The sequence below is a fragment of the Aquarana catesbeiana genome, linkage group LG01 (assembly GCF_042186555.1).
Source record: "Aquarana catesbeiana isolate 2022-GZ linkage group LG01, ASM4218655v1, whole genome shotgun sequence".
Classification (NCBI taxonomy): Eukaryota; Metazoa; Chordata; class Amphibia; order Anura; family Ranidae; genus Aquarana; species Aquarana catesbeiana.
The window spans coordinates 657,828,166-657,853,714 of NC_133324.1; the positions used below are offsets into that span (position 1 = coordinate 657,828,166).

A 25,549-nucleotide genomic window follows, 5' to 3' on the forward strand; every position below is an offset into this window, starting at 1 on the left:
GCACATTTCAAGCCTTGCTACAGATTCTTAATTGGATTTAGGTCTGGACTTTGACTGGGCCATTCTAACACATGAATATGCTTTGATCTAAACCATTCCATTGTAGCTCTGGCTGTATGTTTAGGGTCTTTGTCCTGCTGGAAGGTGAACCTTCACCCCAGTCTCAAGTCTTTTCCAGACTCCAACAGGTTTTCTTCTAAAGGTTGCCCTGTATTTGGCTCCATCCATCTTCCCATTAACAGACCAGCTTCCCTGTCCCTGCTGAAGCAAAGCATTGCCACAACATGATGCTGCCATCACCATGTTTCACAGTGGGGATGGTGTTTTCAGAGTGATGTGCAGTTTTAGTTCTCTGTCACACGTAGCGTTGTGCTTTTAGGCCAAAAAGTTCAATTTTGGTCTCATCTGACCAGAGCACCTTCTTCCACACATTTGTCCCCCACATAGCTTCTCGCAAACTGCAAACAGGACTTCTTATGGCTTTCTTTCAACAATGGCTTTCTTTTTGCCACTCTTCCATAGAAGTCAGATTTGTGGAGTGCACAACTAATAGTTGTCCTCTGGACAGATTCTCCCACCTAAGCTGTGGATCTCTGCAGCTCCTCCAGCGTTACCATGTGCCTCTTGACTGCTTCTCCGATTAATGCTCTCCTTGCCCAGACTGTTCGTTTAGGTGAGCAGACATTTCTTGGCAAGTTTGCAGTTGTGCGATACGCTTTCCATTTTCGGATGATGGATTGGACAGTGCTCCATGCAAAGCTTGAGGTATTTTTTTTTTTCCCAATATATAACCTAACCCTGCTTTAAGCTTCTCCACAACTTTATCCCTGACTTGTCTGGTGTGTTCCTTGGCCTTCATGATGCCGTTTGTTCAATAACAAACCTCTGAGGGCTTAACAGAACAGCTCTATTTATACTAAGAATCAAATTACACACAGGTGGACGCCATTTACCAATTAGACGACTTCTGAAGGCAATTGTTCCACTGGATTTTAGTTAGGGGTATCAGAGTAAAGGGGGCTGAAAGCAAATGCACGCCACACTTTTCAGATACTGCATTTGTAAAAAATTTAGAACTCTATTTTCCTTCTACTTCGTGTTGGTCTATCACATAAAAGGACCAATAAAATACTAGGAGGTGCATCAAAATATCAGCCGAAAGAAAAAAAAGGTGCCGATAATGGCACAGCAAAGGGGGCGGTCCTCCCCGAGTGCTGCACATTGCGGGGGTGTCATCCTTGCCCGCCCCCAGTACTCCCTCCCTCCTCGTCACGCAAAGCGGCGATCTCCGTCTGTCATGGGCCACTGAAACAAAATCCCACCTCCTGTGATAGGCGACACACTGATCCAATGAGGGAAATTGATTCAGTGTGACGTCTATCATAGGAGGCGGGATTTTGTTACTGCGGCCGCCTGGCCCGGGCAATTTAAATCCAGCTCTGACACAGCGGGAGATCGTCGCTCTGTGTGATCCGGGCACTGGCAAAGCTGCATTGATCTCTTGTACTATGTCTGCAGTCTCTGACCATCTCCTGTATCATGTCTGCTAGAGGTGCACCAAATGGAAATTTGATGGTTAGAGACTGCAGCATTTTTCTTGAGCTTTTCACTAAAAAGGTGCCAATAATGGCCAACAATAAATCCATTTTAATTTTAATATCAATTTAAATTTAATAGGTCAAATACAATAAAATTATAAAAATATAATTTTTTTTTTTTAAACTGTCATTTTCGGCTTTCAGCTAAGTGCATCCTGCATTTTCAGTATCAAAATTTCCATTCGGTGCATCTCTTTAAAATACATTTACGTTGGGGTATAAATACTTTTTCCAAGGCACTGTAGCTAAACCTGCAAAAAGGGGTCAGCCTGAAGTGATCCAACAAGACTACATTTTCTGACTAAGTTCCACTTTAAGTACCGATCCCTCATGGACCATGGGGTGCTCTAGAGCAGGGTTCTCCAAACTGCGGCCTGGGGGCCGGATGTGGCCCTTTGCTTGCCTTCATCAGGCCCTTGAGACTCCATTCTCTCCCCCCCCCCCCCGATACAAGGCACTATTCCTTCTACACCAACAATGGGGCACCGTTCATTCCACTGACACCAACTGCAGAGCCCTATTCTTCCCATTGACACCAATGATGAGGCACAATTCCTTGCCCTGATACCAACAATGGGTCACTATTCCTACCACTGACACTAATGAGGGGGCCCTATTCCTGCCAATGATGGGGCCCTATTTCTGCCCCTAATACAAACAATGGGGCAATTTTCCTCCCACTAATATCAATGATGGGGCAGTGTTTACCCACATTGACGCCAAGGCATTTTTTACTCGCACGGCCCACAGTCCGGCCATCTCAAAGTCTGAAGGAAAGGAAACTGGTCCTTTGTTCAGAAAGTTTGGAGACCCCTGCTCTAGAGGAACATGCAGACAACATGAAAAATATAGGAAATAAAAATGGGACATGTCATTGTGGGTAGTAATAATATGTATAAATAAGTACATTTTAATTGGATTTGATGTCATTAACCACTGAGGGTAGTCCACGATTTTTAGAGCATATAAAATATAATACAGATATAAATCATAAAAGATTAATATATAATAATAATGAATTTAATGCAAACAAAATCGATGGACATAATTAATGCAATTCTTACAAAAATCAATACATTTACAAATCAAAATACATGACACAGATGTAGACTAAAATAAATAAATAAATAGTAATATTGATGGAATTCATAATTAAAACAAGCTTTAGCTAGGCACCCTTAGTTGAAGGCCTGATGCGTTTCTTGGCTTCCTGAAAATCATCAGGGGTAAGATGCACACAATTACTAGAAAATAATAAGGTAACTTAATAAATAGAACCTTCTAATGAAAGGAAATTATCAAAGACAGCCACTTACTAAAAAATAACAGAGTGAAACCCGCATGTTATGCTCAATTCCAGCAATGGGATTAAAGGGTGGTCTGGAACAAACTGTCTCACCCGGGTTTGAAGCAGGGTAATACCCACCTCCCCAAAAAGTCGGAGAAAGGGCCGGGGGAGACGATAGCCATGGACCAACCCAGATGCTCACACCACCTAACCAATAAGTGTGTGTGCACATTTACACCAAAATCTGTGAAAAAAAATGTAATGACTAACTGTAAACAAAGTACAAATGTGACTACAAGGCCAAAAAGTGTGTCCGTTTAACAGATGAAGATTGTGTGTGGTATTTGATCACCTCTGCGGTTTTTATTTTTTACGCTAAACAAAAAAAATGCACAATTTTGAAATATATATATATACACATATATGTCCATGCCTGGAAAGCACGGCGGTCTGCTTGGTTGTTTACATCGCCAGACCGCCATTCTGTCTCCTCTGCGGGGAGCGATCGCGGGTGGCCGGTGGACATAGCGTCCGCCAGGCCCGCTGATCCAAGCCCGTTGATTGGCTCCCCCTGTGGCCAATCAGTGTGCGATCACTATTTTGTGGAACCTAAATATTGCCTTTTGGGAGAGGTAGTACAGGAATTCACTATATTAGCAGTGGGTCGTGCCCTTTTCTATGCCTGTAAACTGATCCTACAACTAAAGAAATCTCCTGACCCTCCCACACACAGCTCATGGGTAAAAAAAAAAAAAAAAAAAAAAAATTATATTATATTATGATACATGTCTATACTGGATTATTAATATAATGGAAATGCATGGCGGTGAACCTCCTCTTCTGGAGTCTCCCACCAGCGCCCGTGGCCCCTTCTCTCTGTCCATTGCCCCCATGGGAAGCCACTTCTCATGGGGGTAGTGGTGCATGCTTGTCCTCAAGCCCTCCTGCTGCATCCCATCACACAGTGGGACCCAGCCCCGCCCTCCGCTCAATCGCCACTGACTTTGACAGCACTGGGAGCCAATGGCTCCTGTGCCCCAGCAAAGCCAGCGAGATTCGGCAGTGAAGGGAGAGATTCGATGCAGACATGCACAGCGCAGGATCCAAATGAGGGCTCAGGTAAGTAGAAGGCGGTGAGAAGGGAACGCTGATGCATAAACATTTTTTAACCTCCCTGGCGGTATGATTAGGTCAGATTTTTGAGTCTCAAAGCGGTACATTGTTTTGCATAGAAATTTGGCGTTTTATATTGTAGGCCTGCAATTCTTGGGAATAACTCACTTAAATCTGTCCAAACAAGAGAGTCTAGTAGACATCCCAGGTATGATAAACGTTGAAACAAAATCATAAATAATATAATAACTCTAACAAATAATTAAATTATACATTTTATTCAATAATGTAATCAAAAAACACAGAAAATGTGTCCAAACAAGGGTGCAATATTACTAGGTCACTAAATATTGGTTTAGTAAACATCCCGGGTATGAAAAATTTTGAACCAGTCTGACGTCACAATCAGGGCAATGGAACCTGGTTTCCTTTCCACTGTCATCTGGCTTGGAGCAACAAACCACGCACATCCTTGTAGGTGCTGACTTTTTTTTCAGTTGGTGGGATGTAGACCATGAAGTGACGACCAGTCAGGCGTTCTGGGTTGACAACGCCAGCAGCACAACGTCCAGCTCTATTCACAGCCATTGATGGTGTTTGGTGGTTCACAAAGATCAGTTTGGCAATCAGTTTTTCCAAATAAAGTCAGAGTGAATCACAGGCTTGTCACATTTTTTGAGCAGAATGTAGGCATTCCACAAGCATTGCTCAAGATGCCACCTGAAGATCTTCTTGTAGAACTTTTTTTGTTGTTTCCTCCATGCTGGATAGAATGTCATTGCTTGGTCGGCTCTGTAAATACCTCCCATGGTGTTATTGTAGTCTATCACTACATCTTCATGATTTCTTTCCCACCTTTGGTGCGTACCATAACAGTGGAGGTATTACAGACTGTACTCATTAGGCACAAATCTTTGCCACGCCATCGCAGTGCCATCATTTTGCCTTTCTGCCAGGCAACCATTTCTCCAGTCTTCAGCTTCTTATTGCCAAACATTGGCGGCATAACGCATCGGTTAGCCCTAACTGTTCCATAGGCATCCGTTTTGTTCTGCAGAAGAAACTCAAAGTTCAGGGGATGTGTAAAAGTTGTCAGTAGTTATGCAATAGCCCTGATTTGGCAATGGCAGTGAAAGAACGGAAGATGTTGTCATTCCATAGTTGCTGTATTTTGGGGTGAATTGTGTTCCTTTCCCAGTGTATAGGACTGAATTCCAAATGTAGCCAGTTGACAATTTGCAGAGCATGAAGAATTTTACGCCAAATCGTGCTCTCTTTGATGCCACGTATTGTATCCAGCTGAGCCATCCCTTGTAGGCCATTAGACTTTCATCTATGCGGATGTCTCTTTCTGGCACATAGCTTCGTTGGAAATTTTTTAGAACCATTTGAGATGCTTCCCAAATTTTGAGTTTTGGTGCAGAATGAGTAGTTTCATCAAATTATTTGTTGTTTTCGAAGTGTGAGTACTTCATGATCAGGAAAAATCTGCACTCTGACATGACCATGCCAAAGAATGGAGTGCCATGTAATTTGTTAGTTGTCCAATACCACTTCTGCAGGGGTTAGGCCCAGAAATTTCCAAATGTCATCTTTGGTCACTGGTTCCCACTTTCTACTTCTTGAAATCTTCCGGTGCGTAGTAGCTTGTTGCTCTTGGTACTGGTTTATCTCCATAACTATTTTTCAATAACCTCATTGGTCAGAAATAGGTTGTAGGTATGCCAAGGGGTGGTCATCTTCAAGGTCTACTTTCATAACAGGTGCTCCAGTAAATGGAAATCTTGGGGGGCGCTGCGTGATCCGTACCACAGTCAAAAGAGCACGAAGTTCACACATCACTGAGCTCAGTCAAAGAATCGTTGCTGTCATCACTTTCTGTGTCCGATGACTAATTTCCCCACAAATCACTCTCGCTCAATTCTGCAAGTAATTATAACTCGCTATCACTAAAGTAAAAAGTGTACTAAAGCGCTGATATGAACTAGTAAATAAATAAGTGACAAATACTAGAAGATGACCAAATAATATAGCTGCAATTATTGTGTGTGAACTGATATCACACAAAAAGTGTTGTATAGATATTCAAAATGTATAATGCGCTAATATTAACCTCCCAATATAACACTTGAAAAAGTCACATGTCTAGTGATGAAACCAGTGGGGAGGAGCCAGTGACGAGCAGTGCTGTGTGTATACTGTTGGCGTGTGAGGAGATACCAGCTGTTAGCAACTGAGCTTACCATATGTGATTTATTCTGCTGAAAAGTGCGAGTGAATTTTTTACCCTTATTATATAGGGATTACATATCACACTGCCTGCGCAATGGTCTCTTTCTTTGTTGTTTCATACAGCGGAAGTTCTTTGAAAGCCAGAAGCAGGCCCATGCTAATGAGCAGCTGAATATATGAGCAAGCCAGCTATCACTGGGGATTACTCATTGAAACCTGTCTATATTCATCAAATCACCAAAGACGTTATATTTTTTCACAGCAGTATGCTGTCCTATTGAGATACCTGTGCACTGTGGTTCTTCACATTAATATATCTTATCTTTATTTTTCTCTCTTTTTAATAGTGTTCAATAATTTATTATTGATATTTAGTTATAGGATTTTGTTATGGTGAAGGATGTTATGTTATTTATAATAGGCTCCATTTGATTACTTTGCACAGGATTCACCGATAAATCATTAAGAGATCACACCGTGTTATATTGTGAGGTTAATATTAGCGCATTATACATTTTGATGTAGAGGCCATGGATGTTCTCAAGTTTCCAGGCACAAAGAATGGCAGAAAGAACAGTAAAACTGCAGGCAGGGCACTGGACAAAGCACTGGGGACAAATGATTTGATACAGTAATGTAATCCAATAAGATTACAATGTATTGTGTTTCACACTTTTTGAAATTGCCGCCGGATTCCACCCCCACACATCGCAATGCTCGCAGGGAACGGAACCCGGAACACAGAGAATCGGGCGGAGGATCCAGCCGCTGGACACAGCGGGAGTACATCGCGGGATCCTGCAGACAAGGTAAGTAACCTCTTCTTGGATCCTAAGTGAGGCTCGGGGTTACCACTAATGGTACTAAAATTTAACCCCGAGCCACACTCGGGAATACCGCCAAGGAGGTTAAGCAAAAAAAAAAAATAAATAAAATTTAGGCTTTAGAACCACTTTAATGTTGGTAATGCTTTTCTTCTGGAACAGATTTACCAGCGGCAGGATTTTCCTGGCAAAATTTGAAAAGCTATGGGGCCAGTGGCTTGATACCCCGGGTCTCTGCCCCAGCGAGCTTACATATCAGAGAACCTTCCAATGTCCTGCCGGGCCATAGGGTCTCACTATTCCTTTGTTATGCTTAGGCATGGTTCTTCTGGTAGTTTGGATTCTCGCTAAATGGCTACTATTACACCAAGCCAAAAGCTACGCTAATGTATTGCATGTCTGTCTCTTTTTCTCAGCCGTATGGCTATACAAACAATGTTATTTGCGCAATGTTCAGGAACGCTGTATTTGGTACTTCTTACAGCGGGGAAAAATGATTTGATACCAGGCAAGTTTTTAAAAGTTTGCCCACTTACAAAGAAATTAAGGGTCTATAATTTTTATCATAGGTGTATTGTAAAATGATAGAGACAGAATATCAACCAAAAATCCAGAAAAAAAAACGATACAAATACAAACAAACGTTATAAATTAGGTTGCACTTCAGTGAATAAAATAAGTATTTGATTCCCCTTGGAGAACCCCTTGCTGGCAAGCACAGAGGTAAGATTTTTGTTTTGAAAAAGAACAGCATGTAATGTAAAGTTGTTAATAAACTGACAACACTGTATGCATTATACCCATCTATGCAGCAGGTGTCGCTGTAGTATTATAGTGTATAGTTCACGTTTTCTATGACAGACAAAACAATACATCCTGTTATATCTCAGTGCATGTACTTGTATATTCCTGCTTCCTGTTCATGTTTCTCCATGCTGTAAGACGTAATATATTTCTCCATGAAAGTAAAGTCGTATTACTGCATCCAAGAAGCTTACAGTGCTTATTGCAATATTCTGCACAAGAGGTTATGGGTCCCAGGCACCCAGAGGCACTGGAAAGAATACCCTCTGAGTACAGCAAGTCAGTGAATACTGTATACAAACTACTGAAACATGGCAAGTGGTTCAGATGTGAAGTTTGCAATTGCAAAGCTGAACAATGCCAATTGCCAGCTGTGGAAGTTTAAACTGGAAGTGTTTCTCACCAAGGATGACTTGTGGCACATGCTGAATACAGACAGACCAAGATGGAGAGACGGAGGACTGGGATAGGATGGACAGACAGGCAAAAGCAATTATAAGCTTGCTAGTGGAAGATGACCAGCTTATCCACATAGTAACAGAGAAAAATAACCTAAGGTACGTGGACTCCATTACAAAAGCTGCATGAGCATTCAAGTCTAAACAGAAAGTTATTTCTGCTAAGGAAGCTATATAAGATGAGACTAGAAGGCGGCCAGCAAATGTGTGACAACATGAAAGCTATGCCCTATCGGAGAGGACTAGGGATGAGCCTAACACCCCCAGTTCGGTTCGCAGCAGAACATGCGAACAGGCAAAAAATTTGTTCGAACACGTGAACACCGTTAAAGTCTATGAGACATGAACATTAAAAATTAAAGTGCTAATTTTAAAAGGCTTATATGCAAGTTATTGTCTTAAAAAGTGTTTGGGGACCTGGGTTCTGCTCCTGGGGACATGTATCCATGCAAAAAAAGGTTTTAAAAACGTCCGTTTTTTGGGGAGTAGTGATTTTAATAATGCTTAAAGTGAAATAATAAAAGTGTAATATTCCTTTAAATTTCGTACCTGGGGGATGTCTATAGTATGCCTGTAAAGTGGCGCATGTTTCCTGTGTTTAGAACAGTCCAAGAGCAAAATGATATTTCTAAAGGAAAAAAAGTAATTTAAAAAGTATTCACAGCTGTAATGAATTGTCGGTCCCGGCAATACACATAAAAGTTCATTGATAAAAACGGCACGGGATTCCCCCACAGGGGAACCCCGAACCAAAATTTAAAAAAAAAAAAAGAAAAAAGCTTGGGGGTCCCCCTAAATTCCATACCGGCCCTTCGTGGGACAGTTTTTATTTTTTTAATAAAAGGACTTGTCCCAAGGCGTGTATTGTCTTTTTTTTACCATTTTCACAAATTTTTTGTGAAATGGTAGGGGTGCATTTGTACCCCCTTACCATTGCACAGGGGGGGGGGGGGGGGTTTGGGATCTGGGTGTCCAGATTCAGATAAGCCCCCCACCCGCAAACCCCCACAACCACCAAGGGTTGTGGGGATGAGGCCCTACTACCCATCAAAATGGGGACAAGATGCTTTGGGGGGCTACCCAATGTCATTTTTCTCTCGGACTGTTCTAAACGTGGGAAACATGCGCCACTTTAAAAGGCATACTATAGACACCCCCCAGGTACGAAATTTAAAGGAATATTACACTTTTAATGTTTCACTTTAAACATTATTAAAATCACTGCTCCCGAAAAACTTTAAGACAATAACTTGCATATAAGCCTTTAAAATTAGCACTTTTGATTTCTCCCATAGACTTTTAAAGGGTGTTCGGTGGCTTTCGAAATTGCCGCTAACACCCCAAATTGTTCGCTATTTGGCGAACACCCGATGTTCAAGTCGAACTTACGTTTGACTCAAACATCAGGCTCATCCCTAGAGAGGACACCAAAGATAACCATATTGTTGCCTTGCTCCTCCTCTGCAGCCTTCCAGAGACATACTGCTCTCATAAACGCTTTAGAAACCAGACCTGAGCAGGAGCTGACAGTGGAATTTGTCAAATGGAAATAATTGATGAATACGACAGAAAGGAAAGAAAATACGCACAGTGATGACAAAGCTCTTAAGATGTACAAAGGCATAAAGCACAAGAAAAAAAGCAGAGCCTGTTTTCACTGTAAGAAGACCGGACTGTTCTATCTGGAAAGCTGAGTAACGAAAGCTATTCACAAAAGAGTCAAAGCAATTACAAAGCAAACTGCAGACACATCATGGAGTGGCACCTTTAACCACTTCAATACTGGGCACGTTCGCCTTCCTGCCCAGATCAACTTTCAGCGCTGTCGCACTTTGAAAGACAATTGTGCGGTCATGCAACGCTGTACCCAAACAAAATTTTTATCATTTTCTTGCTTTCTTTTGGTGGTATTTGATCACCACTGGGGTTTTGTTTAGCAAAAAAAAGTTTTTGTTTTTGTTATAAAATGTTATAAGTAATTTTTCTCCTGCGCTGATGAGGCTACAATGATGGGCGCTCATAAGGTGGCACTGATGAGGCACCAATATGCGGCACTGATGGGTAGCACTGATGAGGAGGCACTGGCAGGCTTTACTGCTGGGCACCGATTGGCACCTCTGTCACACCTGGTGGTCCAGGGTGGCATCCATGGTGGCCCTGGGTGGGCATCCTCAGGGGGGCTGCGCTGATAATCAGCACAGACCCCTGTTAGAAGAGGAGCCGATTGGTTCTCCTCTACTCGTGTCTGTCAGACGCGATAGAGGAAAAGCCAAATACACGGCTTTTCCTGTTTACCACGTGATCAGCTGTGTCCAATCACAGCTGATCACAGTGTAAAGAGCCTCCATCAGAGGCTCTTAACTCAGATCAGAGATGCGGTGTGTCAGGCTGACACACCACATCAACGATCACCGTGCCCCCCGAGGGCATCATGTCTTATGATGTCCGGTCAGGATAACAACCACTTTGCGCGCATCATATTGCTATATGGCGGGCGGGAAGTGGTTAAAGTGACACAAAGCGGCAAGCCATGCGACTGGTACATAGACTCAGGAGCAACAAGCCACATGAGTCATGACTAGCGATGAGACCTTCTTCACAAAAATTGATTACTGTGCAAAAGACAAAGTTTTCCTAGCAAACGGGAAAAGCATCCGTGCCAAAGGTAAAGGCCAGAAGGCAAACACAGTACCCTTGTAAAGAAAGTGCTGTATGTTCCAGAACTAGAAGGCAGCCTTCTATCAGTGAAAAGTCTTGCAAACAACTGTCTCACAGTTAAGTTCCAGGGTAATTAATGCACAATTCACAATGATAAGCAATTCCCCGCAAAAGGAAAACTAGATGATCACTGGCTCATCACCACCCACAGACCAGCAAGCAGGGTGGATGAAAAAAAAAAAAAAGGAAAGTATTTAACCACTTCAATACCGGGCACTTAGACACCTTCCTGCCCAAACCAATTTTCAGCTTTCAGTGCTGTCACAGTTTGAATGACAATTGCGCGGTCATCCATCACTGTACCCAAACTAAACTTTTATAATTTTGTTCCCACAGAGCTTTCTTTTGGTGGTATTTGATCACCTCTGCTGTTTTTATAATTTGCGAAACAAATAAAAAAAGACCGAAAATTTTGAAAAAAAATTAAAGTTTTGCTTTTGTTTCTGTTTAAAAATTTTGTAAATAAGTTTTCTCTTTCACTGATGGGCACTGATAAGGCGGCAGCAATGAGGTGGCACTAATGAGCGGGCACTGACGATGGGCACTGATAGGCGACACTGATGGGTGGCACTGATGGGCATTGATAGGCGGCACTGATGGGCACTCATGGGTGGCACTGGTGGGCACTCATAACGACACTGAAAGGCTGCAAAGATGGGTTCTTATGGGTGGTACTGATGGGCGGCACTGCTGGGCACTGATAGGCATCCCTGGTGGCACTAGCAGTGATAGGCATTGGAGTGGGCACTGATTGGCAGCTGCCTGGGCATTGATTGGCAGCTACCTTTGCACTAATTAGTATTTCCCTGGGGGTCTAGGGGGCATACCTGGTGGTCCAGTGTGGCTGGTGGTCCTGGGCAGCTGTCAGACGCGAGTGAGGAAAAGCCGATCACCGGCTCTTCCTATTTACATCGTGATCAGCCATGATTGGACACGGCTGATCATGTGGTAAAGAGTCTCCGTCAGAGACTCTTTACCTAGATCGGAGTTGCGGGTGTGTCAGACTGACACAATATCCTGCGGATGTCATATGACGCCCAGTCAGGTTATTGAAACCACTTTGCCGCCATCATTCTGCTATATGGCGGGCGGCAAGTGGTTAATTTAAATCCGATTTTTATTTAAAAATCAATTTTTTTGATTTTTATCAAATTTATTTTAATAAAATGCTATTAGGGTAAAAATTTAAAGTTAGTTTTCTATTTAGGATATATTCAGAATTTAGTTTATTCAGCATGAAATGAAGCTTAGTTATGTAGCATGAGGTTGCATATTCTGCAATATTTACATTTTTGGTAAACTTATTTAATGAGATGAGCTGAGATAACATTTACTGCATTGATGCATTCACACAATTTCACAGTAACTATGAGATAAAACAAAGTTCATGACTGAATAGGTTCCGATATTGCTGTTTTACTAACCTGAGAGCCTATTATTCTAAATCGGAAACTACCAGCAAGAATAAGTCCTTACATTTAAACAGCACCTGTCATTTCATTTCCATCATGGCAGCACCTGTTAGCAGGCATCCACTCACCTGCTGTCGCCACATCCCTCACCTTGTTGCGTCACTGCCGTATCACCAGCTGTCCCATTAAAGTGAATAGGACTGTCGGCGAGTCACGGCATTTCCCTGTTCTGCCTAGTGACATAACAGGGATCTTCTTTTCCCTGTCATCGGGAACAGTGATCTCTGTCATGTCAGTGGTAGCCCATATATTTTTGGGGGGTATTTATTACAGCAAAAAGTAAAAAAATTAAATATTGCTTTTGTTTTCAAAATTGTTGGTCTTTTTTTGTTTATAGGGCAGAGGTGATCAAATACCACCAAAAAAAAGCTCTATTTGCGGGGATGAGAAAAAAAAAAAGTCAATTTTGTTTGGGTACGTCGCACAACTGCGCATTTGTCAGTTAAGCAACGCAGTGGCAAATCTCAAAAAATGCTCTGGTCATTAAGGGGGTAAAACCTTCCGAGGCTGAAGTGGTTAAATCCAATTGATTTAAGCCTTTTTACTAGTGATTTAAATTATAATTTAAATCAAATTCACCCCTCCGGGCCTTGCAAAGTGCTCATGAAATGTAAGTGCTAAAAGCAAAAGCCACACGTGCTCCCCTTCCACAGGCATCTCACAGAAAAACTACCCACTCCCTGCAGCTTATACACTGATGTATGCGGTCCAATGAAAACTCCGTCAGGCGGGAACAGATATCTACTGACTTTCATTTATGACTATTCCAGGTACACAACTACTTACCTGATGAAACACAAGAATGAAACATCAGAAAAACTTCAAGAGTTTGTTGCCATGTCTAGCAACAAATTCCAATGGAAACCAGGGATACGCACAGACAATGGTGGAGAATACATAAGCAAAGAAGTGGCATTATACCTGAAGAGACAAGTAACAGTACACCAAACAACCACACCATTCTGAAGAAAAGGGTGTAGCAGAAAGGGAAAAACAAATAAATAAAATTGCACTCTTATAGAAATGGCCAGATGCATGTTGTCGGATGCCAACCTCCTAAGTACTGGGGAGAAGGAGTCATGACAGCAACCTACCTACAGAAAAGACTACCCTCAAGAACCATTAAAAGTACTCCTTTCAAAATGTGGCATGGTACCCGCTCCAGGTCCTAGAAGACTGCGGGATCATTGACAAAGTGCATTACGGCTCATGTATGCACAGTGGGCAGCCGGCTGTGAAGCCGAAAACCGCATAGCCAACTTCCCAGTTAAGATGCTGGTGCTGGGAACCTAAAGACTAGCGAAGAACTAGCCCGGGTGAGGACAGCGCTGGATCCCTGGACAGGCAAGTGTCCTTTTATTAAAAGTCAGAAGCTACAGGATTTGTAGCTGCTGACTTTTTTTAATTTTTTTTCCAGCAAAGTTCTTCTTTAACCACTTCCAGACCACCGCACGCCGATATACGTCCTAACTTTGAAGAGGAATATCGTTATGGCAGCAGCTAGCTCCCAAAACCCCAGTATCCTCTTCTTCGGCGGGTGGTCCAGTTTCCGATAATAGTGGTCTCTGTGGCGCATACGCCACAAGATTACTTTTATCGCCAGCGGGAGAGGGGCCCCCCTTCCGCCGCTCTCTGGTGCCCTCCGCCGCTTACCAGAGCAGTTGGTAGTGGCGGAGGCAATCGGATCCTTCTCAGTGTTAGGTATGGAGACGAGAGAGGGGAAGATGGCCCCCCCACCCATTTCCATACCATTGCAGGGCAGAAGCGACGTCAAAACTTCACTTCCGCCCATAGCTCTTAAAGGGCCATTTTTTTATATAAAAAAAAAAAAATGTATTGCATTGTAGTGTAAATATGAGATCTGAGGTCTTTTTGACCCCAGATCTCATATTTAAGAGGTCCTGCCATGCTTTTTTTCTATTACAAGGGATGTTTACATTTCTTGTAATAGGAAAAAAAATTACATTTTTTTTTTAAAGAACAGTGTAAAAATAAAAAAGGTAAAATAAATAAGAAAAAAAAAAAATGTTTTTTTTTAAACGCGCCCCAACCCGCTGAGCTCGCGTGCAGAAGCGAACGCATACATAAATAGCGCCCGCATATGAAAACGGTGTTTAAACCACACACGTGAGGCATTTCCATGGTCGGTAGAGCGAGAGCAACAATTCTAGCCCTCCTCTGTAACTCAAAACATGCAACCTGTAGAATTTTTTAAATGTCGCCTATGGAGATTTTTAAGGGTAAAATTTTGTCGCCATTCAACGAGTGGGCGCAATTTTGAAGCGTGACATGTTGGGTATCAATTTACTTGGTGTAACATTAGCTTTCACAAGATAAAAAAAAAAAATTGGGCTAACATTACAGTTCTTATTTTTAATTCAATACCGGTAACAGTATTTCCAGGAACCTTCAAGGACAGCTACTTGAGAGATGATTGGCCCCGCCCTCTACAGGAAACACAAATCAGATACAATTTAAAAGGCCCCTCCCTTTCCTCTCACCCTCAGTTGTTTAGAAGATCAAGTAACCTCCACCCAAAGGTGCACTTGGCAGAGGAAAAAACAGAAACCATAATGCCCCATACACACGGTCGGACATTCCGACAACAAAATCCTAGTATTTTTTCTGACGGATGTTGGCTCAAACTTGTCTTGCATACAGTCACACAAAGTTGTTGGAAAATCCGATCATTCTGAACGCGGTGACGTAAAACACGACCGTCGGGACTATAAACGGGGCAGTAGCCAATAGCTTTCATCTCTTTATTTATTCTGAGCACGCGTGGCACTTTGTGCGTCAGATTTGTGTACACACGATCGGAAATTCCGACAACGGATTTTGTTGTCGGAAAATTTTATAGCCTGCTCTCAAACTTTGTGTGTCGGAAAATCCGATGGAAAATGTGTGATGGAGCCTACACACGGTCGGAATTTCGACAACAAGGTCCTATCACACATTTTCCGTTGGAAAATCCAACTGTGTGTACGGGGCATAAAAACACCACCACCAGGTAAGCATGGTCGACCAGTGAAAAAATAGAATAGGGTGGGAATATAGACGCTGTCCTGGAAGGTTCCTGGAAATACTGTTACCGATAAGTCTAACGGGGGTTCCACCCCCCTCACCTTCCAGGACAGTTACTTGAGAGGATAAGCAAGATTTTATACCTTAGGGAGGGACGACAGCCTGAAGCACTTTCCTACCAAAGGAAAGGTCCTGGCTGGAAAGCATCTGAACTCTATAATGCTTGACAAATGCATCAGAGGAGGACCAGACGGCAGCTTTAGAGATTTCTTACCATGAAGCCCCAGCTCTTTCTGCCCATGATGTGGCCATGGATCTCGTTGAATGGGCCCTAATTCTAGAAGGAGGGGTGCGATCTGATGCTTTATATGTCTCACAGATAGCTCCCCTAATCCACCTAGCAATAGAACCTTTAGATGCTTTGGACCCTTTCTTGGGGCCACTGAACAAAACCAACAGTTGGGAGGAACTCCTAAACCCACAGTCTTTTCTAGATAAAGCAGAAGACACCTCTTCTAAAAGACCAAACCTTTCCTCTTCTGTATTTTTGGGAGAGGTGCAGAAACTAGGAAGGACCTAAGAAAGTTGGAAGAAACTTTGGGTAAATAGAGAGGATCAGGTCTAATCACTACCCTGTCCTCAAGAATCCTCAGGAAGAGTTCTTTACAGGAAAGAGACTCTAGATCAGAAACCCTTCACCCTGACGTAATAGCCAAAAAGGACAACTTCAAAGAAATAATTTTCAGGGAAGCCTCATGCAAAGGCTCAAAAGGAGCCCTTGTTAGAGCATTTAAAACTAACGACAGATCCCAGGGAGGAATATGTTTGATGACCCTGGGAGTATGTCTAGATCTGGCTAAAAGGAACCTCCTGACTAAGGGATCTGCCGCTAGTCTTCTCTCTGTAAATAAAGATAGGGCAGCAATCTGAACCCTAAGGGTATTGACATAGAGCCTCTTTTCCACTCCCCCTGCAAAAAATCCAATATACAGGGAGTGGAAAAAGAATCTAAACCAGTTTTCCTTTGCCAGGAAATAAAAGTTTTCCAAACTTTCCCATAGATTCTTCTTGTGACCAACTTACAGCTGTCCAGGATAGTTGAAATAACCCTCTCTGAACACCCCTTTAACTGTAGGATGCGCCGCTCAGCCTCCAGGCCGTCAAATGGAAGGTCTGAGGGTTTGGATGTAACACCGGTCCCTGATGGAGCAGATCCTTCCGAACTGGTAGGGACCAAGGAGGATACACAGATAGGGCCTTCAGAGAGGAGAACCAACCCCTCCTGGGCCCCCAGGGGGCAATCAGAACAACTTCTGCCCTGTCCTGAATAATTTTCTGAACCACTAGGGGCAAGAGGGGAAATGGAGGGAAGGCATAGACCAGAGTGAAGTCCCACGGGAAGGACAGAGCATCTGTCCCCAAGGACTCTGTTTCTCTCTCCAGAGAGAAGAACGCTGGCAGTTTCCTGTTGAGACTGGAGGCAAAAAGATCCACTGTGGGGAAACCCCATCTTAGCACCACCTCCTGGAACGTGCCTTGATGCATTTCCCAACCACTGGAACTGATGCTCACCCTGCTCAAATAGTCCGCCAGCACATTTTCTGACCCCTTGATGTGGACTGCCCTTACTGAAGTGACATAGATCTCCGCCCAGGACAGAATCTGCTGTGTTAAAGACAGAAGCGATTCTGAGAGAGTGCCCCCTTGCTTGTTCAGGTAGGCCACTGTTGTGGCATTGTCTGAAAATATCAATAGGTCTTTTGAATAGACCCTCTCTTCCAGAGATATAAGTGCTTTCCTCACAGCCAGAAGTTCTCTGAAATTTGAGGAGCGACCTGCTTCCTCTGGCAACCAGGCTCCCTGTGCTTGCCAGTCCTGTGAGTGAGCACCCCAACCCCACAGACTGGCGTCTGTGGTAATTTTGACCGGGGAATGTTGTGTCCAATCCTTCCCTCTCTGCAGATGTTCTCGCTGCTCCCACCAGGCGAGAGCAAGAAAATTCCCTTCTGGTAATTTTACCAGCTGATCCAGAGAATCGTTCCTGCGATCCCAATGGAGTAAAAGAAAAGCCTGAAGGGGTCTGGAGTGCAATTGGGCCCAATGCACCCCTGGAATGGCCGCAGTCATCAGACCCAGCAACTGCATGATCCGCCGAAGGGAGGTCTGAGGGAGCAGCTTGAAGGCCTGCATAGATAGAAGAATTTTCAAAATCTTCTCTTCGGGAAGAAAAATTTTTAGGGCAACAGAGTATTAGATAACCCAGGAAAAGTATGCTCTGTGAGGGTACCAGGCAAGATTTCTGCTTGTTGACCTTCCACCCTAATTTTTGAAAAGTCCGCAAAACCAACTGTAGCTCTTGAACAAGAGACTCCTTGTCTTGAGCAAAAATCAAAAAATCGTCTAGATATGGGACGATCGATACACTTTGAATCCGTTTCCCTGCAAACCTGAGGAACCTTCGGTGGCTCTGGCAGATTGGTACATGAAGATAAGCGTCCTGAAGGTCCAGGGTCACCATGAAGACCTTTGGCAACCACAGATTCCTTACCGAATAAATGTTCTCCATTTGGAAACGTCTGTAAACTATGTATTTGTTCAGGACGCTTAAATTTATGACCATATGAAAGCCGCCGGAAGCTTTCTTGACCAGAAAGACGTGAGAATAAAATCCCCCGAAACGTCTGAAGTTCTGGGACAGGAGAAATGACTCCCTCTGTTTCCCACACATAAATCAAATCTAACATGGCTTGCAGAATCTCTTGGTCTCTCGGCAGGTGGGTAAGAAAATACTTCTGGGGAGGAAGACTTTTCAATTCCAGCCTGTAACCCTTTTCCAAAGTGTAAAGGATAAAGGAATTGGTGGAAATTTCTGCCCATTCCTTGACGAAATGGCACAATCTTCCCCCTACCCCAAACCTGGCGTCACTGGGTATTTTTGGAAGAGGCTAAAGGAGCAAAGGGAGTAGAGCTGCACGATTCTGGTAAAAATGAGAATCGCGATTCTTTTGCTTAGAATACAGATCACGATTCTCTCACGATTCTTTAAAATGTTTTTTAAAAGAGAAAAATCAGCTGTAGATGGCGCATGCGCAATCAACACGCCGCTCGCTCCCGATGCTCGGGGCTGGTTATTCATTTAATACAGCAAGGGGGGGATGCTTTTCTCAAAAGGGGCGGATGCATAGTTAACCATACATCCGCCCCTTTGAGAGAAGCATCCGCCCCTTGCTGTCTTTATAACCATATATACATCTGCCCCTTTGAGAAAAGTATCCGCCCCTTGCTGTATTAAATAACCAGCCCCGAGCATTGGGAGCGAGCGGCGTGTTGATTGCGCTTGCGCAGTCCAGGCTGGCACTATGCTCTATGCTGACTGACGTCAGTTCCGGTTGATGGCGTCAGTTCCGATATCGGTGCCATTTGCGATCCACGCTGGTTCCGTGCTTCCGACTGGGAGATCTGGAAAATCAAGCTAAACCAGCTTGCAGATCGCGCGGGGGGGGGGGGGGGGGGGGAATCGAAATCGCGATCTTATATACGATTAATTGTGCAGCTCTAAAAGGGAGCCCCCCCTTTTTGATTGTCTTTGTTAAAGGACCATTTCTTTTTAGTCTGTTGGCTTCAAAATTAGCCTTGTTTTGGAAGCCACGAAAGGGCTTCTTATTCTGGGGCTTATTCCTTTGGGAAAAGAACAATCGTTTACTTTTCTCAGAGGAATGAGCTAAGACCTCTTCTAAGGAAGAACCGAAGAGTTTGCCTTCAAAGGGAATGCCACAGAGCTTATTCTTGGAAGTAAGGTCACCTTCCCAAGATTTAAGCCAGATAGCTTGCCTAGCTGAATTAATGAGAGCAGAAGCTCTGGCTGCGGATTTCACTGAATCTGCTGCTGCATCAGCTAAGAAGGCGATTGACTTGGCAATGAGTGGGAGGGATTCCCTAATCTCTTCTTTGGGGGTGTCGGATGCAAGAAGATCATCCAGACGCTGAACCTATACGTCTAAATTTCTAGCCACACAGGTGGATGCTACTGCAGGGCTTAAGGAGAAAGCTGAAGCATCCCAGGCTTTATGTAGCAATGAGTCAGCCTTTCTATCCATTTGATCTTTATGGACCCCAGAACCTTCAAAAGAAAGATCTGATCTTTTGGACACCTGCGACATAGGGGCATCTAATTTAGGATACTTAAAGAAAACCTCCTCAAATTCAGACTGAAAAGGAAATCTTCTTTTGTGTCCCCTGGATTGGAACAACCTTTTTTCAGGTTCTTTCCATTCAGACAGAATCATGTCCCTAAGAGACTGGTGTACCGGAAAAGTTTTTGATTTCCGTCCCTGTAGGCCCCTATACATTTTATCCTGTACAGAATGGGCTTGTTGTGGCATCTCAATCTGCTCTGAGGTATATATTGCTTTTAGTAGTTCATCAATATCCTTGACTGGAAAAAAATACTTAGATGAGCTACCTGTATCCTCCTCTGATGCAGACTTTTCATCAGATGAAGAAACTGGATTCTCACCTTCTTCCAGATCAGAGGTATCGCGTGAACCAATAGTCTCAGATACTAACAAGGGAAGGGATCTGGCAGAGTTAGAAGGGTCTTGGGCTATGGGTCTAGATGAGGAAGAGCCTAGACTAGTAACCCTGTCATTAAGTGAACAAAAGGAGTCCACTACCTCCTTCATAGAAGTCATTAACTCCTTAAAAGAGGAAGACTCTGAACTAGCTCTGGGTTGAATACAATCCTCACAAAATAGCTTTTTATAACTATCAGAAAGCCTGGCCCCACAGTTCCCACATTTCTTCCTCACCGGTTTGGCCTAGAAAAAAGCAGAAACAAGGACCATAAATAAAAAGGTTCCATACAAAAAAAATGTCCCTTGCTGTAGACTATCCACAGACAAGGGCTTACCATGGGGGCAGTATGGGAGCCGGATGCTGCCGCTGGTTAAATACAAGCGGATGCTCCATCCTCAGACCTGTCCTCAAGCTCCATGAAGCAAGCGGAGAACGGCCATAGAGAAGACTGCTGTACTGAAAAACTGCACTTAGAATGGCGTATTTAGCACACTATACCCCTGCAGCATGTCCTCAGTGTCTCCACGCCATGCTCCTTTAAAAAACTCGGCGTCCAGAAGTGCGTCATGTGACTTCCGGTTCCAGCACCATCTTGCCGCGTCACCGGAAGTCCTCCTGACGCCATCTTGGTACACCAAAATGAAGCATTTAGGAGGACACAGTTCCACACAGCAGAGCTGGGGAAAAAAGGAAGGGAGTTGCCACAACTCACATAGCCAAGTAACCATTAGAAATAGGGAACCCTTCTGGTACAGACTATCATCCAGGACTTGGCCATAAGTAGTCCTGGATGAAACCAGAGAAGGGGGGGGCCACCAACCACAGTTGCCAGACCTTAACAAAAAACGTGTCGGTGCTCCTGGAGGGTCTGGAAACACAAAACAACTGAGGGTCAGAGGAAAGGAAGGGGCCTTTTAAATTGTATCTGATTTGTGTTTCCTGTAGAGGGCGGAGCCAATCATCTCTCAAGTAGCTGTCGTGGAAGGTGAGGGGGAAAGTGTATTTTGTCCAAACAAAAGTGCGATTGTAAGAGCGCTGCGCAAATAAGGTGTGACAGAAAGTATTGCAAAGACCGCCATTTTATTCTCTAGGGTGTTAGAAAAAAAATGTATAATGTTTGGGGACTCCAACTAATTTTCTAGCAAAAAAAAAAAAAAAAGATTTTTAACTTGTAAACAACAACTCTCAAAAAAAGGTTTGGTCTTTAAGTGGCTAAAGTGCATGTAAACCCTCGACCTTTTTTTAGGGCTAGCTTACACTTGCTTCAAAACAAGGCTTTGGACACGCTTTGTTAAAGCTCTCTAAATGCCAGTCAAAGCCCCTGTCACTAAATAAAATGGTTAGCTTACAGTCCTGTTTACACCTTGCTTTACTTCAAAAATTATACCCCATATCCCTTTAGTGGTGCTTCAAAACGTCTTCAAAGCATCCATAGAATTCTATGACAAAGCTCGCTTTGGCTTTTGGAGAGGCTTTAATTCAGCTTCATCTTTGCTTTGGAGAAAATGCAGGTATGAGATATCCACACAGGGCACCTGTCAAGCTTCAACAAAGCTTCAAAAAAACATCAAGGAAGCACCACCAATGCTTCATTGAAGCACCACCGAAGCACATCATAAAAGCATGTAGAAGCGGTAGGCGCTTAAGGCTCTGTTCACACCTAAGTGTTTTTGGGCATTTTTCTGCTCTAAGCCTCAGCTCTAAAAATGCCCAACAAGACAAATCCCATTCATTTCTTACAGCATCTTTTTTGGCAGATTACAGGCGTTTTTCATTCTTTTAGACCCTTTCAGGCAGATCGTGGGTGCGGATATTCTGTAGATTTAAAGTTTACATTTTTACACTGTCCTTTTACATTTTTTTTTTTTAATCACTTAACAAATGTAAACATACCTTGTGACAGTAATAGGCAGTGACAGGTAACTCTTTATGGAGGGATCTGGGGTCTATTGGACCTCAAACCCCTCCACTGCACTTCAAAGTATTCAAAATGCCAAGATCTGCGTTTTTGAATTCTTTCTATTTTTTTTTAAATTGGTGCCTTTAGGATGAGAGAAACCCCAAAGTGATGTCATGACATCGCTTCCGGGTTAATGGATCCAAGACCAAAACAAAGCAATCTGCTTTGGTTTGGTCTCGTGCCAGCTGGTCGCTCGGGCCTCCCGGTGGGACAGAAGACCCAGGCTGATCGGCGGAAGAGGTGGGGACGTCCCCTCCCCCTACTTGTGATAATGGAAGAGCGGCTACTTAGCCGCATTGGTTGTTATTACAAGAAAGCCGACCGTCCACTCTACAGAATGGTACCAGGGTGATGCTAGCAGGCATCACCCTGGTACAAACATTTGAAACAATATTGGTAAGTTTGTTACCGATACGTCAAAAAAAAAAAAAAAAAAAAAAAAAAAAAAAAAAACAGGTAAATATAGGCCGCACCAATAATCGGTCGACCCCTAAATTCGATACAAGAGGTTTAGGAGGCCATAATAGACCTAAGTCCTGTCCCCATCTGCTGCAGTGCTGCTCTCTCTTCCTTGATTCACTGAGGAGCAGTGGGAGCTATAGGCTCCTTCCAGTTAAATCTTGTGAGGATACAGTGGGGTGTGTGGCTGAGCCCAGATTGGGAGCGCACCTGCACGGGTGCCCCCTCAGCACACAACTTGCTATGAAGCCATAAAAGAGGTAAGGGACCACTACTGTTGCACAAAACAGATAATTATAATGTGTTTATTATTTTAATAAATTGCCTTAAATATCACTTTACCTTGATGAATGTTGTGGAATGGATAGAGCGCTTTACCTCTCATACACAAGACTTTATTAACACCAATGAATACTGTGTACAGGATAGTACCTCTCCTACACAAGACTTTAGTTAATACTAATGAATACTGTGGATGAGAGGCGATGGGCTCTTTCCAGTACATAGCATTTATCAGCATTAAAGCGTTTGCTTTTTTTTTTTTTTGGGTTAACAAACACTGATCCTGTTCCCTAAAGCATGTTATACAGCACAGTGCTTGGGTTGTGTCATTTGGCCCCCCCATAACATCTAAAAAACCTGGCTGATCCTGCCCTCCCCTCTGCAAACTGACCATGGTATATCAGGGCTACTGAGCCCTGACACCGTGGTCAGTTTACGTGCCTCCATCAGCCGCAGCTCTGCTATCTGTCCTCCTCCCCCTTCACCTACGTACCAGCCAATACCAAGTACTGATACTTTGTGGTGCAATTTCCATCCATACAGAATGAATGGGTACAAATCGCACAGCAAAGAGTTGAATGCGATATGAGCAGGAATGTGAACGGAGAAATGTCATCAGCACACAAAGAATTCCTCAGAAGGGTCCAAAGCTTTATTTACATGGTCACAAGGTACACATACGGCAATGTTTCGGAGCCACGCAGGGCCCTTTCTTCAGGCAAGTGCCTCAGAAGGGTCCAAAGCTTTATTTACATGGTTACAAGGTACACATACAACAAGGTTTCCATTGTCAAGTGACCACCTCACTTGCCTGACAAAGGGGCCCTGCGTGGCTCCGAATCATTGTCGTATGTGTACACATACACATTGTCGTATGTGTACCTTGTAACCATGTAAATAAAGCTTTGGACCCTTCTGAGGCACTTGCCTGAAGAAAGGGCCCTGCGTGGCTCCGAAACATTGTCGTATGTGTACCTTGTGACCATGTAAATAAAGCTTTGGACCCTTCTGAGGAATCCTTGGTGTACTGATGACATTTCTCTATTCAGATTGTTGGTGGTTTCTAGCCTGTTGTCATTACAGCACCCAGCATTATTACAGCCAGTTCCATGGACATGTGCGTAGGGAATATTGCGATTGGGCTTGAACAGGAATGTGGTGCGATTCCTGTCTGAATCGCATACAGTTTCCCCAACGGCTTCTGTGTGAACCCAGACTTGTCATAGTGATTTTGAGCCTGAGTTCACACAGGAGTGGTGTGGGAAACCTCCCTGCGTGACAGGTTTGGGCTCCTCCCATAGCTTTGTTCTCCGCATCTCCAGCCAGCCACTGAACCCCACACTCCCTGGTCCCGCTGTCCCAGATGGCTTTGATTCCCCCCCCCGCTGTCAGACAGCAAAAGGCCGCTTCACCGGTCCAGGGATTGGAAATCCCCACGGCTTTTTCTCTTCTCCTTGTAGCGATGACAGTATGGGCTAGATGCCTTCTGATTAATCAGCGCCATCTATGTGACAGTGCTGACCAATTAGAATCTCTGTAGTTTGTGCTGTCGGGCTGGGTGGAGAGAGCTGCTGGAGATGCAGGTAACAAAGCCATGGGAGAAGCAGGTGGAGCCCAAGCCGCTGATGTCCACAATCGAATCGGGAGCTGGAGGAAGCCATCATGCAGGGAGGTTTCCCGCACTGCTCTGGATTGAACTCGGGTTTAAAGTCACTATGACAAGCCTGGGATCACACAGGAGCGATGTGGGAAACCGCCTGCGATCTGGACAGGAATCACATCACGTGCAATCCTTTGCGCTCATTTTGTATGGATGCAAATCGCACCGTAAAGTATCAGTAGCGTTTTTTGTTTTTTCTTTACAAGTAGTTATGAAAATACTAAGTATTGGCATCAAACGGGGATTGGAATACGAGTTTTGTATGTGTTGTACTGTATGTCTTACTCAAATGTTGAATAAACAGAATTTAAAAAAAAAAAGTATTGACATCAATACATCCCTAGTACTAATAGAAGCCTTGTGTAAGAGAGGTGACTGGCTCTGTCCTGTACACTCATCACTCTTCTAGCAGCTCTGAGGTGCCTTTCTGTCATGGACTGTGAAAAGAACACAACCATCTTCTACTACTTATTACCTGTGTATAATGGGGCGAACCCTCACACACACTTTCACCGCGTCTTCCTCCGCCGCCGCCATCTCCCCTTCCCCTCTTCTTCTTCCTCCTCAGTGTCAGCTGCTAGCGGCTGACAAGTGACTCGATTTGAATTTCCCTCGTCCTGGCGTCTGAATGGCCCCCTTGCGCATGACGTCATCGCGCTTACCCTGCCTGCCGGAAGAAACCATCTGCCCGTTAAAGAAAGGCGTCCGTGTCGGGGAAGTAAAGTGACCGGTAGATACTCCCTTGCTGGAAAAAAAACCACGATTATTTACGTCTCTAAGACAATGGAACGGTTCTTGCGGGGCGTTTTTTTTTCTACAAGGAGAGACAAAATATATATTTTGCTATGTGGTTTAAAATGGTATCTCCTTATTTGGAATGTAAGGAACGCTGTGAGGGTCGAAAGGGTGTGAGCGCTCATCGTGCGTTATATGTATGAAACGGCTGCAGCGACACCTTTCGTATTGTAGAGTGAATTGCAAGTTATTGTTTTTAGTTCGTCAAGATTTCAATGCATGTCCTCTTCTTGGAGGAAAAAATGTTCTTTATAATGTACCTAAAACCAGACATAAAAAGTGTAAAA

At 43.7% G+C, this 25,549-nt stretch overlaps 1 protein-coding gene across 3 annotated transcripts in view; it reads right to left on the reverse strand.

Annotated features, from left to right (window-relative positions):
* CENPE (centromere protein E) overlaps positions 1-25,188 on the reverse strand; it is a 183,013-nt gene extending 157,825 nt beyond the window's left edge. For all 3 annotated transcript variants that reach the window (XM_073601785.1, XM_073601777.1, XM_073601770.1), the window contains exon 1: positions 24,943-25,188. In XM_073601785.1, the coding sequence (XP_073457886.1) occupies positions 24,943-25,004 (62 nt within the window). In that variant the 5' untranslated portion in view covers positions 25,005-25,188. The remainder of the gene's footprint in view (positions 1-24,942) is intronic.
* Between the last annotated feature and the right edge of the window lie 361 nt (positions 25,189-25,549).